The sequence below is a fragment of the Xylocopa sonorina genome, chromosome 13 (genome assembly GCF_050948175.1).
Source record: "Xylocopa sonorina isolate GNS202 chromosome 13, iyXylSono1_principal, whole genome shotgun sequence".
Classification (NCBI taxonomy): Eukaryota; Metazoa; Arthropoda; class Insecta; order Hymenoptera; family Apidae; genus Xylocopa; species Xylocopa sonorina.
In genome coordinates, this window is record NC_135205.1 from 7,102,164 (window position 1) to 7,116,932 (window position 14,769).

Below are 14,769 nucleotides of genomic sequence, written 5' to 3' on the forward strand. Positions count from 1 at the left end.
CCAATAACAGATTACGTATCACGCTCGACAGTGAACATTTACCAAAAGAAACCAGTTATTATATAAACCGTGGATGATTTATTGTTTTACGCAACATTTCACTTCGCGTTTCTCCCACCTGCGCGGGCATTTCACCTGAAAAAGGAGTGAAAATCTGAAAAAATCTCCCGGAATACTGTCGCGTTTTATCGTCGTACGATCGAAAAACCCTGAAACTCCCGACTAGGAAGGCTCTCGATGACTTAAGAAAAAAAAAAAAATAATATCGTTAATTCCATTGCAAAACTAACAACGACTCCACTATTCCGATAACCGTACGCAGTTACAGATAAGATAAGTATCGTTGAAGGGCTGCGCAAATGTTCGTAAATGATGTTGGGAAAGAGCACGAACGTGTAGTTTTACCTCGACTCTGCATTTAATATATTGTAAGGTGATAAGTGCCGTGATAACCTTCGAGCGCGCATTTTTCTTGTAGACGCCGGGCTTACCGCTGCGAACAAAAGATCGTACCTACACAGACTTTGCTCGTTTTCGATCGGACACCGTTTATACGAAAATAAAAATATGACACCTGCGAAGGTCGAGACATCGCGCGTTAACTCGGTAACGTTATTGCGAATCCCATTCATTCGAGTCCCTCTCGAAGCGCGTTAGTCACGAATTTAAGTATACCAAGCCGAAAAAGCCTGTGTGCTTCGCCGGCTTTAAGGTTCGACGACCCGTGGAACCTCCGCGTATTTCTGTTATTAGTCTGTCAAACCGTACTCGCCCACGTAGATGCGATCCAGAAAAACTTTCATTACGCACCCCGCCCCTATGTATCTTTGTACTGTTTTCTTTTAGCCAACAGAAATAATCCAACCGAAAACAATTTCGCTTGAAGTTTAATCCCGCCCGCTCATCGTACTACGATAACGATCTTCGAAATCGTCGTTAAATAGTTGACGACTTTACCGAGAAAAAAAGGAAAAAAAAACAGATAAAAATTGTCACGTTTCCGAATACTTATGAATAATCGCTAAATTATGTAAACGCGTAATCTACCGCAGATTATATAACAGCCATAATCGACTACGATAAGCCATTACTCACACAATTGCAGGGAATGCATCGTCGAGTACATTAATCACAGAGGTATAATAAACTCTACTCGAGGACCATGATCAACGAACGTGTGACGCACCCCGCTGAGTTGCTTTGCGATTGCATGTGATTAATAGAGGAAACCTTGAAAATATTTTAACATCTATTGCCCGTTATCATTATTAATTATTATTACTGTTATTATTGCACGGTAAAAATGATCGTTTCTTCAATCCAGTATCGCGGTACTACGCGTTCGAAAGAAGGAATTACAAAATCCATTGAATCAGCTGTGCAAACAGAGCGACACTTTTACGCTGGAATTAAGACGTACAGACGCAACAAAGAGTATACAACGCCTGATTGGGCCAGTAAACAATAGTAATGCTCACTCGGATCGAGTTTACGCAATCTTGATTCAACAAACTCGAAGAAAGTTTAGTTAAATACTCAATTACGATGGCTCTCGATACTTTTAGCCAACCGTAAAATTTCCACTCGCTTTAGAAACGCTTGCGAAACTTGGGAGAAATTTTCTTATATTTAATCATCTCTTAAGTACATTTCCAATTGTCACGAACGACCAAAACGACTTCTTATTGCTCAACGCCTTCGAGATTACATATGCTCCTCTTCGTGGAAGAAGTCACGGACGCTTTGTATTTTTGGTAGAGCGCTTTGTAGGAGGGAAACAGATAAAAAAAAAAAAGTCGACCGTCGCCAAACGACGGTTATAAAGACTGCTCGTAGCGGACTAAACGTAGACCCAGTGTACCGTTACGGATGTAAAAATACAGAAAATGTTCAACTACACGCCATGTGCTCGGAACAGTAAAAATTACATGGGTTATTACGCCAAGATTATGATAGCACTCGCATAACGCTATACGATCTCGTCTTACGGTTTAAAGGGATTTAAGTGATCATTTTTGTTCTTAGCGGAATATATTAATTCGCGTCTAAACAGAATTGCTTAACGAAACTCCTTGCTTGTGGTAACGCGTGTATAAAGTGATCTGGCAATGAAAGAAGAACGAGAAATGATGGAGAACGGAAAATTACAAACGACTCGCGAAGAAGACTAGGCAGGATTGAAAATTAGAAGGGAGCGAGGAACCGCAAAGTTGTGCGGTCTGTAAGCCACCCCCATTGTTAGCCCCCTTCGATCGGTTGATAATTTTATTCGATACAAGCCTAAAATACAGGTTGCTATTGGCTGGATTCGAAGGAAAAGGGGATTTCTGTTAGCAGGAAGAAGAGGAGAATGAAATAATTTTCGCTGGCATAGCAGCAAATGTAGCACGGCAAGCTAAGTAATGAAACCTCGGTGCGAGTCTCTCCTCAAGGGCTGCGTCGACAAGGGGGCCTCGTAAATTTCACGTCATCGCCTGGTGGATTTAAAACCGGTTGGTCAAGTGCCTTCTACGTACGTGACCAGCTGTAGCTCACGATTTTTACCGCAATTTTCATATCGTTCATAACAAACCAGCCGCGATTACCCGCAGTAAGTCCTGGCCGTAACGAATCGACCGCTTAAGCGTGAATTATTTATTAGCCATCGCATTCAAACTAACTTCAAGCTGAATACGAAACAATTTTACGCGAAAAGACCGATCAAATTCCCCGCTTCCTTGCTCGAACAATGGAAGCTTCTCGAGTCGTCTGTCAATCTCTCGAAACCGACGAGCAGAAGTGAGAAAAATGATTTTTCTATCTTTAATAACTCGGGAACAGTTCGACGTTCCGACACGTTTCGGTACACGAAAATCGTACGTGCCGATGTAAGCGGAAGTCGAGAACCCGGGAAACTCGATCGCGAACGAGAAGGCAGCTTCATCGAAATCCTTGAACTAAAGTTAGAAGATTCAATCGGTGGTTTTATACGCGAGAAATTCCGCTTCCCGTAATACCGAGCGCTATTCTCTCCCGGACAAGAACGGAAGTTTTTCATGCGTGGCACGCAGACGTTTCTCCGGTCGAAACGGCCGAAAACTATTTTGAATTCAAGGACCATGATCCGTTGCCTTCCACGGGTCACCGTCGTGATAAAGTATCAACAAAAGCTGTAGACCAACGCTGGTCTAAAAAAAAAAAGAGAGAAGAAGAAAAAAAAACCAGTCGGAAATTTCTTGACCATCGACACGGTTATTTGAAGCGTAGATTCTATCTGCTGGCCATTAAAGCAGTTAGATTGCTACACTCTGTTCTTAGAAAATTGCCTCAATTTCTATCAGCCGTCATTTAAAGACAGTTACATTAAGTTACATTTACATAAGATTAATATTATCACGGAATTACTATGCATAACTTTTAACATTCCTTATAACGCACAACTCATTTTGCGCAACTGAATTGAATCCTACTTAAAACGCTCCAAATAATTACAGGTCAGACGGTCGGCAATTAAAAATACGACGGATCAACTACGATGAATATTTAAACTTGACTTTATTGTAACCGCAATCGGTAGTACATCGAATTTGAAATATCCAACGTCGAGTAGATTGATTCTAACCCGCATTGCTCGTCGTGACCCACTGTTCCGATCTATCTCACGAGTCTAACAGATCCGAAATTACACGGGTGCCTTTTGTCGTCTCGAGCTACGAATTAAGGCTCCGCAGCAACCACCATGACGCATACACAAATGAAACGGTCTCGTTTCCACGAAACAAATTGTGAACCGATTGTTCATGAAGATTGACGTAAGAATGAGTAAGCTATTGGTTTGATTGGCTAGGTTACTAGGGGAAGATCATTCTGTGTGCGGTGTGAAATAAAATGTAGTTCGAACAAGTTTTACCTTTCGGGAAAGTTCAGTTTAACGTTCGTCGAATGCACGTGGATCATTGATTCGGATTATGCTAAACTACGAAACGTCTAAAACCTGTAGAATCGCGTGACAAAAGTATTAAACTACCAAGTTGAACGTGTAATGTTCTTGCACAAATTTTGAGCACGAATTAATAATTTCTATGTAAATGTATTTAATGCGAACGCCCATTAAACTAGTGTTTAAACTGTATTCCTTCCTTCCCTCAACGTTTTAGATGAAAATTATTGTACAAATTGCAGCCCAACTTGATGGTTTGATTCCACCGTTTCATTCACTCCCTAGCTACGAACGCTTTAAGTCGATGGAACGTTAGCTCTCTATCAACGAGAAAATCTGAATGAAGTTAGCTCGCGTGTGAAAGTTTTAACGAAGTCACGGTGAGAAACAGAGAACTCACGGACAAAGTAGAGAACAGAGACGATCAGTTCCACTGTAGCCAGCTAATAACCAGTCTAATCAATTTCCATGTAAAATCATTTCGATACTTATGCTGATTCCTCCGTTTGCTTCTAACTAAGTAATTAACTAATAACTCAAACGTTCAAATAACCATTAGCTATGACTATCTTTTATCAGTTTACGACAAGGATTTTCAGTGATTTCGAGTTATCCTTTTCTACTCCCTATGTGGCTCCGATCGACCACGTTCCAACGCTGGGAGCAGTTTTGATCGGAGCGATGCGTGATCGATGGCCAAGGAAAACTTTCTAGCAACGATCGAGTTGTCCCTACTGAAAATGAACGCCTCCGTTCGGCGTTTCCCCATCCGTACTAGCTCGGATTCCAACGCGGCCAAACACGACGATATTAAGATTCAGTGGGCCAAGTACATACTCGCTGGAGACATACCGGTGGGACTCTGAGCAGCCTGAACACGCACGGTTCATCGACTTCTCCGCGTCGCGCAACGTTCCATCGATTCGTCCCTGAGAGCCAGCCAACCAGAACAAACTTCTGTTCGCTGTCCTTCAAAAATTATTCACCTTTAGATTCTACACGGAAAACGATCCTCTCCCCCTCTCTTCCTCTCCTTTTCCCTCTACCAGGAGAGTTTCTTATCGCCTAGATACTATCGAGTACAATTTTTTTTATCAAACTAAATTATATGTTTTGTCCGACTAATTAATCTTAATCGAACCGCTATACGTGGGGGAGGATTCTGCTTAAAAAATTGGTTAAAAATAAGAATACGGAATAAGAGATGAAGTGTACATGGTTTGTCCCTCCCTCCCTGAGACCCATTAAATTAGTAATTAGATTTAATTGAAGAGGAGATAAACATTGAACAAAGTAGATACACAGTCGTTAACGTAAATGACTTCCTCATTCAGTGAGGCATCTAAACAATAATACATTTCATGCTGGTGCTCGATTAAAAGATTATTACGTTATGCTAAGGAGGCTCCAGACTTAATGGACTATTGCGCCCGCATTATGTCACATGCGCGCAATGTTTAACAGTGTACCATTGTCGAAAAACAATTTCTTCCCCGGAAAATTGATCGTCGATGAAACAAGAATGTAAAAAAAACAAAGGGAAGACCGATGAAAATTAGTGAATCGAGGATGTTCGAGCGGTTTTCGCTTTCGAGTAGTGGGAAAGGAGAAGGCAGCAGTCCCATTATTAATTCGAGCGCCCAAAAAGGACCGGAAGTCTCACGATCCTCCAGTCTAATGCACACTCCCAAGAGGACAAAGTTTAATTCGATCCACTTACTTTGGAGCGGCTATCGTACCAGTCTTACTAATTTGCATTTACACAATTTTCTCCCATGGCTTTCTAGAGCAATGGAATTAATATCATCGGTTAAATTTAAAACGTTACAAATACTACCTAATCATCTTGCACGATGAGAAGTTTTACAAATATTAATTACAAGCTTCAACTTGTAGTTACTGCGCAAGAAATAGTAAAATGCATTCGAATATATTAATAAAGTACGAGATAACGACGATCTGTTGGTTAATGCGGAAGTCGTAATGTGAAATAATGCGCCAATTGGTAAAAACACTTTACATAACTTAATTTATCTGTCTGATAAATTCTTTGCACGAAGGGGTTCCTGGGAACCACTTAACCAATTCCTTGCAACTGATACATGGACTTGGGGACGTTGCTTAAAAAAGCACCGACATTTTAATTTCTCTCATTGCATGTATTATCTTAAAGGGACATTCACAACGATTATTAAGTGGACGCTCAACGCTTCGTCTCAATTGCTTTGTATTCACAAGAATAGCTCTCAAAATTGTTCGTAACCGACGTAATTGTCGGTCTCAAATTATTCCATACTATCAATTCTAGCAATTTTACTCGAAATTATATTGAGTCTCGGACGAATAGTTTTGGATTGAAACAATAATGAGACACCACCAAAGGCGAGCCACAAGACGGTCGAAAGATAATTACGAACACGTCATTTTCGACGAAATTTCGGCGCCGGCCTGTACGTCACAGACATGTAATTAAACGTCCCTCGTGATTACTTTATACACGTACATGAAAGAGTAAGACAATTAGAACGATTAACTCCGGCTCTGCTCCAAATGTGGCCGCGTACGCTGAAATTTACGACCGTCAAGGAAGCTAGCCTTTGTGACACAGCTGAATCCGAACGACACGAAGGATAATAGGAAACTGGGGTCGCAGACAGTGCAGGATGGATTAGTCTCGTGACTACGTGCTCGTTTCAGACAATGATTTTCATTCATCGCTGAAAGCTTCATTGTATCAGATCGTAACCTGTATAATGACAATTTTACTATATCGTACTTAGTAACAACAAAAATTCATAAATGTTACAGATAGTTATGAAATCTAAAATGCTAGATTGTAGACCCTCGTGTTAAAACAAACACATCTAAACGTAAATGGAACGAAATTCAGGATGCCTACATTTTAACCTATCCGACCGCTTCAACGAGAAACATATATTTTAACATCAATAAACTTCTCTTTTAGTATTAAACGCATTAATCGGCTCGAAAATTGTATTCGAGCAAAAGCCACCGGTAATAAACAATGTTCGCACAGATACATAACCTCCAAACACTACGACGTAGAACGTGACGCAGAAAACGATTATTTTCTCGCTTACCTGCATACTGTCGGCTGAAATAATTTCTCCGGAAAATCTCTGAGCCAATTCGATACCGAGACGTGATTTTCCGCATCCTGTGGAACCCAAAATCGCTAAAACTGGCACACGCGACATGTCGACCACTTCACAATCATTCATCGCTGATTGAAACTGCGCGTGCGCAAACTCGGTCCGCATGTGCTTCTCGTTCCGTCGATCCAGCCGTGTAAACCACACAGGCGGTTCATTTTAAATGTACGCACTTGTCGTGGCAAGCTTTGCCTTTTCAAATAAATATTTCGCTCATCATTATTAACACTCTGATTTCTTCTGATACAGGGCTGAAGAAAGCCAGCTGAATTGCAAAGTGTAGCGAAGGAGTCATTAGACAAAAATTGTAAGGCAGCGATAGAACGATACCTAATTTTATTCTAACCGCGCGTAGCATATCGTTCAAGTTTCCTTGAATTTTTAATATTATACGAATTACTTTCATCGTATTTTACACCGTGGTGCCACTTCAAGTTTTGGCTAACGTTATTACAATGTTACTACGTTCTCACTACAGTATTATTTTTAGTATCGTATCACAATAATAGTACTACTACATCTTGGCCGGACTGAAGATTTATTTTCTACATCCATGGTCAAACAGTCACCAACTGCAGGCCTTGGTGCAAAAATCGGGCAAGCTCGCTTATTAATAATGAGCGTACGAAGACTTGACTCGCGTCTATGCAAAAAATCAAATTAGCTTTAATTTCTTTTGTTTACGAGCAGTTGCTACTAATAGTAGTAATACATTAATACTAATGATATTTGAACTCTCTTCAAATGCAAATGTAAACTATTTTTAACAAATAGTAAGAGTAATTAGTTTAATTGAAGAATATTAAACCGACGATATATTATCATTTGCACGTTATATAAGTAGTAAACACGGAAAAGTTATAATTTCTTGTAGACAGACACGATGTACCAGTCCAAATGCAAGTATACTCCCTTCCTTTCCTGCTATTATATAATATAATGTTACGCAACGTTTTAATCTAGTAAGTAATTATAAACGCGACTAACAAGTACACTGCAACGCACGTATAAAACCATGTTCCGTAATAATGCAAATTTAACTGATTACGCATAACATACATGACGAATCCAATAACAGACGTATTTCATTCTCTCACTATAAAGAGATGATTACAAAGAAACATGCAATGCATCGTTACCCACCTGCCTTAGGATCCACCATTTGTTGTACGCCCCTAAAAATTAGGAAACGGTGCCATGTAATTCGGTATAAATTGTATCGTTTCAAATTTCAGAAGTTCGAAACTGGTTTAAGTTATTTTAAATTATCAATGCGAATTACAATACGTTGCAAATATAGCCAGAACACCAGGAACGCGGGTTGCATATATCTACAAATAGATAACTGTCACTGTATAATTTGATCAGGCGCCAGCAACATATGTATTACGCGATCATTTTATTTACTACAGCTGCTTTTCATCCGTTTGGAACGATCTAATTAAATATGTAAAAGGAATCGTTGATTTTCTTTAATTAAACAATGATATCGTTTAAGCACTTGTCCCGTTATATCATACACTTTCGAGATAAAAAGATAGAAATGTATTTGAATTTGTACAGCTGACTGATAATACGATCGATTAGATCTACATATCAACGACTGATTATCAATAATTAAGTTATTATATGTATGTATCACCAACAGATTTCTAAATTCAATGGTCTAGAAATATCCACTGTTTCTAGGTAGGTCAAATAAGAAAGTACATTGATCACGTTTTAAATATTTCCGCAAATCGAAGCGAAGACATTCACTGATTGGTCGATACATTTTTATTGCGTAAGGGCTTCATCAAACTTCAAGAGCAAAAAAGGATAGCATCGTCAAGAAGAAATTTTACCTGATCACCAGAAATTACGGATAATTTTTAAATTGAGATGTCAGTATACGCTATTAGTTTGGATTAAAAGCTCGTTAGACAACTCCACATAGCTCGCAGCCGGAACATGTGTACCAATATTAAAACACGTGTGCTAACAAATGCGTACGAGAAACTAATACGATGGTATAACAAATGGCTATAAATAGGGAACGGAAAATTTCATTCCTAAAAGTGACTGTTCGAAATATATGAGAATCAGGGTCAGGTCTTTTAATTCGAATTAAACGTTTCATAGAGCTACTTGAAGTGGAAGCGATAGCTTTTAATCTATCGGACATAGATTAACCACTTTGGAGATAACGATTGGTTCCATTGGGTTCCTATACGAAACGTTCGTACGAGGCTTAAAAATCGGTACCAATCGGCCTGTGTGACTTACAACATTACCTAAGCGTGTGCTTTAGCACTCCACTAGAAAATGGAGAAAATAATCAAAATTTGAATATCGTCTACAAAGTTTCCTTGTCATTAATTTTACACCTGATAAAGGTTTCCCAAGGGTTACGCATTCGGTCGTTTTTCCTCCAACTATCCTCGACTACGCGTGGTATTTCGGGGACCGGTTATATATCATTCGCTTTATTGGCCGTGCGGATGCCGCGTACGGTGCCTCTGCTTTTCATAATTCTCACATTTAGTCGCCTAATCGCGGCGGCTGGCCCGGTCGAAATACTCTATTGACGCAACTGCACGGGAACTTTCCACAGGAAACGAGAACGCGTAGCGAAAACCTGAAGATAAAGAAGGGAAACGAAGAGTGATGAATGACGAGGAGAGCAGCAACAAAGTAAAAAGGTAATAAAAGTAGCGGATTAAAAAGCGGAGGCAGCAAAAACTGAGAAGACAGAAAAAACAAAGTCGAAGGACGGAGTTCGACTTAAGAGGTGCACGGTTGCAAAGAGAGTTGAGAAAAAGGAGGAAGAGCGTATCTGATCGGTAGAATGGTGAGTTTCCGTTCGTCCGGGTCCGTGTAACGCCGCCGCGACCGCGATGAGTTTCTCGTTAAATTTCTGCTTTTACTTACGCTTGCCTTCTCGCAGGGTCTCGTTCTTTCTCAGTTTCGGATGTATCCTTCCCCGCCATTATCTTCCTCTTTATGACGCTGAATTAATTCAACGAGCGAAATAAAGGCTCGTAAAACTGGTGTCGGTCGTCGACCATACCGTTAATCAGCTACAACATGATTTTCGGTACAAGTGAAATGAAGCAGATGACTGGAATTTGATTATATCGACTATTTTTTTCCCTTCCTTTTTTTTTTAACGGGTTTCTTGGTTTTTCTTTCCTTTCTTTTTGGTTCTTAACATAAGCTCGGTCGTGGCATTCCTCTTTATCGCGTAACCAGACGCATTGCTCTTACTAAATTCTCAAAGGGTGGAAGCGTCCCCTTATCTGTTCACTGTTTCGTGTGATAACGAAACTTTCGAATATGTTTCTGTTGCTTGCGATAAGAAGTATGAAGTTAACGACTACGAACGATATTGATTAGAGTCTTTAAACAACAGTAACGTAATATATCGGCGGGCGATCAAGGGTGGAATAAGAATGATCGTTTCGGGTAAATGATAATAGCTTTATTCGTATAATAAGATAATTCGAAATATAAACGTCAAGGAACTATCTGACCCTTTTTCCTGAAAAAAAAATGAAATATCGAAGACATTCGTTTCGTCTAATCTGTCGCAGCTAACCACTAAAGAAACAAAAATAAAACTTTCTAGCATCCGTATCACTCAAAACTTACATTGCCGTTGTACACAACTTAATTATTTAACGCCTAGCTATCGAGCACGATCTCTTTTTTACGACTTGACAAAAAACGATCGTCAACCACCAACACGCTGAAAACTGGACTTGTAAATCTGTCGAGAAAGGAACAATTTTATCCGCGTTTGATGATACTTTCGCGCTCGTTATCCCCGCCAAGTAACAAGAGACTCGAAATAACAAATGAAAATGAAGCGTGTTAGGTGCGTGGACGATTTTTTCAATTTCTTTTTAAATTTAAGTACAAAACCTATTATTTGTTCCTATTCTTAATTTGCTTTTCTGCTATTTCTCCCTCACTCTCTCGCGCACTCTCGCTCTCTTCATCCCTTTGCCCGCAATATAATTTCGTACAAGTAAGCAATTTTTTCGTATCCACCTATCATATTTCTTCGCATTCCTCATTCTTTCCTTTCATTTTTTTCATTTTTTTTGCTACTTTTTGTTGCATCTTTCTGTATAAAATCCAGCCGTCCGTCCCACAGAAATGGCGGGAGCGTTACATCGTAATATAATATGCAAATAGTAAATATAGAGATATAAATATTACTTCTAATATTACTATTTAACTTCTGGAATAAATATTTACTTTTTTCATTTCATTATCTTCTATCTAGTAATGTTATGTGTAGGGCATACGGATATTAAGCGCGTGCAGACGCAACCCTTCGTAGTTTTAGCTGTAAACGTGTCTTTATTCGCTGCGTTGGCGCTAGACTTATCGTTAGTTTCTTCGTTCCCTTCCGTTTTCTTCTTGTTTCCCTGCGTAAACAGGCGTACGTATGTTTGCGTATGCATAAGGTCAATGTTACGTAGTTGTACGAGGGTGATTCTTAGGTTTCGACGATTCCCCGACAACTTCCAGCCTCGAGAGCCAAGCGATCGAGAAATTAAGAAGGAAATGAAGAAGAAACCATAGTCGATACGGTACGATACGATACGATACGATACGATGGAACGCGGTAGTTGTCGGGGAACGATAATCGCGATCGTTCTCAGTAAAATCGTGAAATCGTAGCTACTTATTTAAACGATCGTTCGAGGTATAGGTACAAGTGAACTCTTCTTTTATTTTCTTTTTTTTTCGTTTATTTATTTTTAATTAGGAGGTGGGTCCGGTAAACTTCGTCTATTATCCGCGAGATCGGCCGATCACGAATCTTATAATACATATTATACGTGTACGTAGTTAAATCCACAAAAGCGTCACGGTGGAAAATTGGCACCCTCACACTCGGATACCTCACCGAATAACATTACCCATTGATAATTAATATTAATATTATCAATAATATATTATATTATTTTACGGGTAAACGGTTATATAGTATATGTTTTTCTACATATGCGTATGTGGATTAACGTATGAGTGTATAATATAATATAATATATTATATAATATTACATATTAAATCTACATATATATTATTATCGTATAGTATAGTTACAAGTGAGTAGTACAATCGTTATTACCGTTAATCGTTAAATAATTGTTAACAGTATTGCTCGATATAGTCGATAATAGAGTAATAGGTAATTAGCAGCAATCCCTACGATTACGTCTACCCGCTTTCTGTTACGAACTTTGTATCTATCATCGTCGCGGGACTCGAATCTTGCGTTAATAGAAAAATCGCCGTGAAACATTTTCCATCTTCCCGAAGGAAGGACAAAATAATCGTTTTCTATCTCCCTAAGCGTTTCCTTCTGAAGCGTGATTTTATTTTCTAACACGGTTGGAACGTACACGGTCCCCCCCCCCCCCCCCCCCGAACACTTTACACTTTACGTTTCTCTGTTTCCCATCGTTCCCTTTATTTCTTTACCCCTTGTAACGCGTCGCGATTATACCTACAAAAGCCTGTGCCATCGAATGTCGCGGGAATCGAGACGAAATTCCAACGACGCCACCCCCAACCCCCCTTACCCCTTCGGTTTAAAGCGGCTAAGTCTCTGTGGTACGCGTGCGTCGATTTGAACGCGACGCGCGAAGACGAAGGGCGGCCACCCCTTTCATCCCTGTCTAGCTACTACTTCATTTACTTGGGAAGAGAAAAGAACAAAACAAAAAAAAGAAAACAACGTTGAAAGTGTGACGAGTAAAAAAGAAAATGGATACGCTACCACCGCCAATAAGTATTTGCCCACCAAATGTCGTTTACTTTTACTCGGGAGGAATGTGAGAAATATAATAACGAAACTACTTAGAATCTCACTTTAGCTACAACTAAGTATGCGTTTCGTAGCAGTGTAGATGGGTAAATGCTTATTAAATGTTTAAGAAAAACGCCTCTCGTCTTCCGCGTCGCGCAACGACGAACGTAGTTTTCCTTTGCTTTTACTTTTTTTTCCGTTTTTCAGAAGTCTGGTTTTCTTGTAAAAATAAGAGATTCTATCGATCGATCTGTATATAATATATATATATGTATATAATATAGTATAATATATGGATATCGCAGTTCAAAAGTCGGTGTATCGGAGTTCCGAATATATTTGCCTTTATCTTTCAGCTATCTCTATCTCAACCCGAATTATACATATACGACTCCCTCTCTCTCTCTCTCTCTCTTTCTATCTCCCCCCAACCCTATCCTTTCAAGGGATTATTTCGTTGTGCAGCTCTGGTCACCAGCCGTGCTCATCAGCTTAATCAAATCTCTCTTTCTTACCCTCGTTCGCTCTTTCACGCATTCGCTTTTATTCAGTCACTCCCTCTCTTTCTCTTACCACCACCCGTTCGCTCGTAAACTTTGTCGCGTACAACAAACGGTTTTCAGTAGCAACGTCATATAAAAATAAAGGGATAAATAAAAAATATCGTTTTGCTCTGAATAAAAAACCTAACGTTACGGTTAAGTATTCTCCTCCCAGAGTGAACCCACCCCACATCCCATCCCGTCCCATCCCATCCCCAACTACCCCTTTTTTGTCGCTGAAATAATGGATCCACCACCCTCAACCGTAGCTCTTTTCCACCCTCCTTCGCGTCTCGTATCATCCTCCTTAAACGTCCAAGGTTTGGTACAACTGTACACAGTTTCTTAATAGCAAACTATATATTTTATTTATATACATATTAACGCTTACGGCCTCTTTCGAATCTTTCAGTCTCGCTCTCGCATCTCACACGCTCCCTCTCTCACTATTATCATCTCGCTTTCCTAATCTTGTTAGATTTTCGGGCACGCGTACACTAAAACACACAGAAACACACAGTCGCGCGCAAAACGGGCATACACACAAACACCCTGATAGTAATCGTGGCATTGTTTACGCGTGCATTGCAAAGAATCAGCGAACGAATCGATTCGAGTCGTCGTCGGCCGTACATCGATTAATCGGAAACGAAAAATATATGAGACGTTAAGAAAAACGAAAAAAAAGAGAATGAAGCAACTTTGCGAAACAAAAAGTGTTTGTCTGTCCACGATAATATTAACATTTGGAGGAGAGGGCCGTTCTCTGCACGAACGCGCATTATTTTATAATTAAATCGACACTGCACTGCGCGTGCGTACGTACAAAAAGGATTTACAAAAAAAAAAGAAGCCGTGGACGCGAGATTCGCTCGTGTTCGCAACGATTCGGACGAACATGCATCTCTGTGCTTTCCGTACCCTCCGAATCGGTCCACGCGCGCGCGCGTGTGTGTGTATGTAAATATATATAAAACATTTCAGACTACTAAAAAACTTAATGGAAAAAAAAATGAAAATGTAAAACAACTTTCCTTTTCAGTTTGAAATAGAATAATCGAGACGAATCCCGCGCGCCACTTCGAGTCGTACGTATTATCCTATAATAATAACAGTATTATAATATATAATAGTATAATTGCCTTGTCCTTCTCTAAGCTAAATCTACATCGACGTCGCGTCATTTATAAACGCGTAATCATCCTTACCTCCCTGTCCTTTACGGAATTAACTATGATTATTTATTTTTAATGTCTATGTGGCTAGCAGGTACGTTTTGCACTCTTCAAAGTCGCCGTCAGATCGGGGTTTACACGTGTTTCGCACTC

The 14,769-nt window shown here is 39.7% G+C and overlaps 1 protein-coding gene across 1 annotated transcript in view; it reads right to left on the reverse strand.

Annotated features, from left to right (window-relative positions):
* LOC143430091 (tRNA dimethylallyltransferase) overlaps positions 1 to 7,242 on the reverse strand; it is a 53,160-nt gene extending 45,918 nt beyond the window's left edge. Inside the window, exon 1 of the mRNA XM_076906067.1 lies at positions 7,021 to 7,242. Within this exon, the coding sequence (XP_076762182.1) occupies positions 7,021 to 7,200 (180 nt within the window). The 5' untranslated portion in view covers positions 7,201 to 7,242. The remainder of the gene's footprint in view (positions 1 to 7,020) is intronic.
* Between the last annotated feature and the right edge of the window lie 7,527 nt (positions 7,243 to 14,769).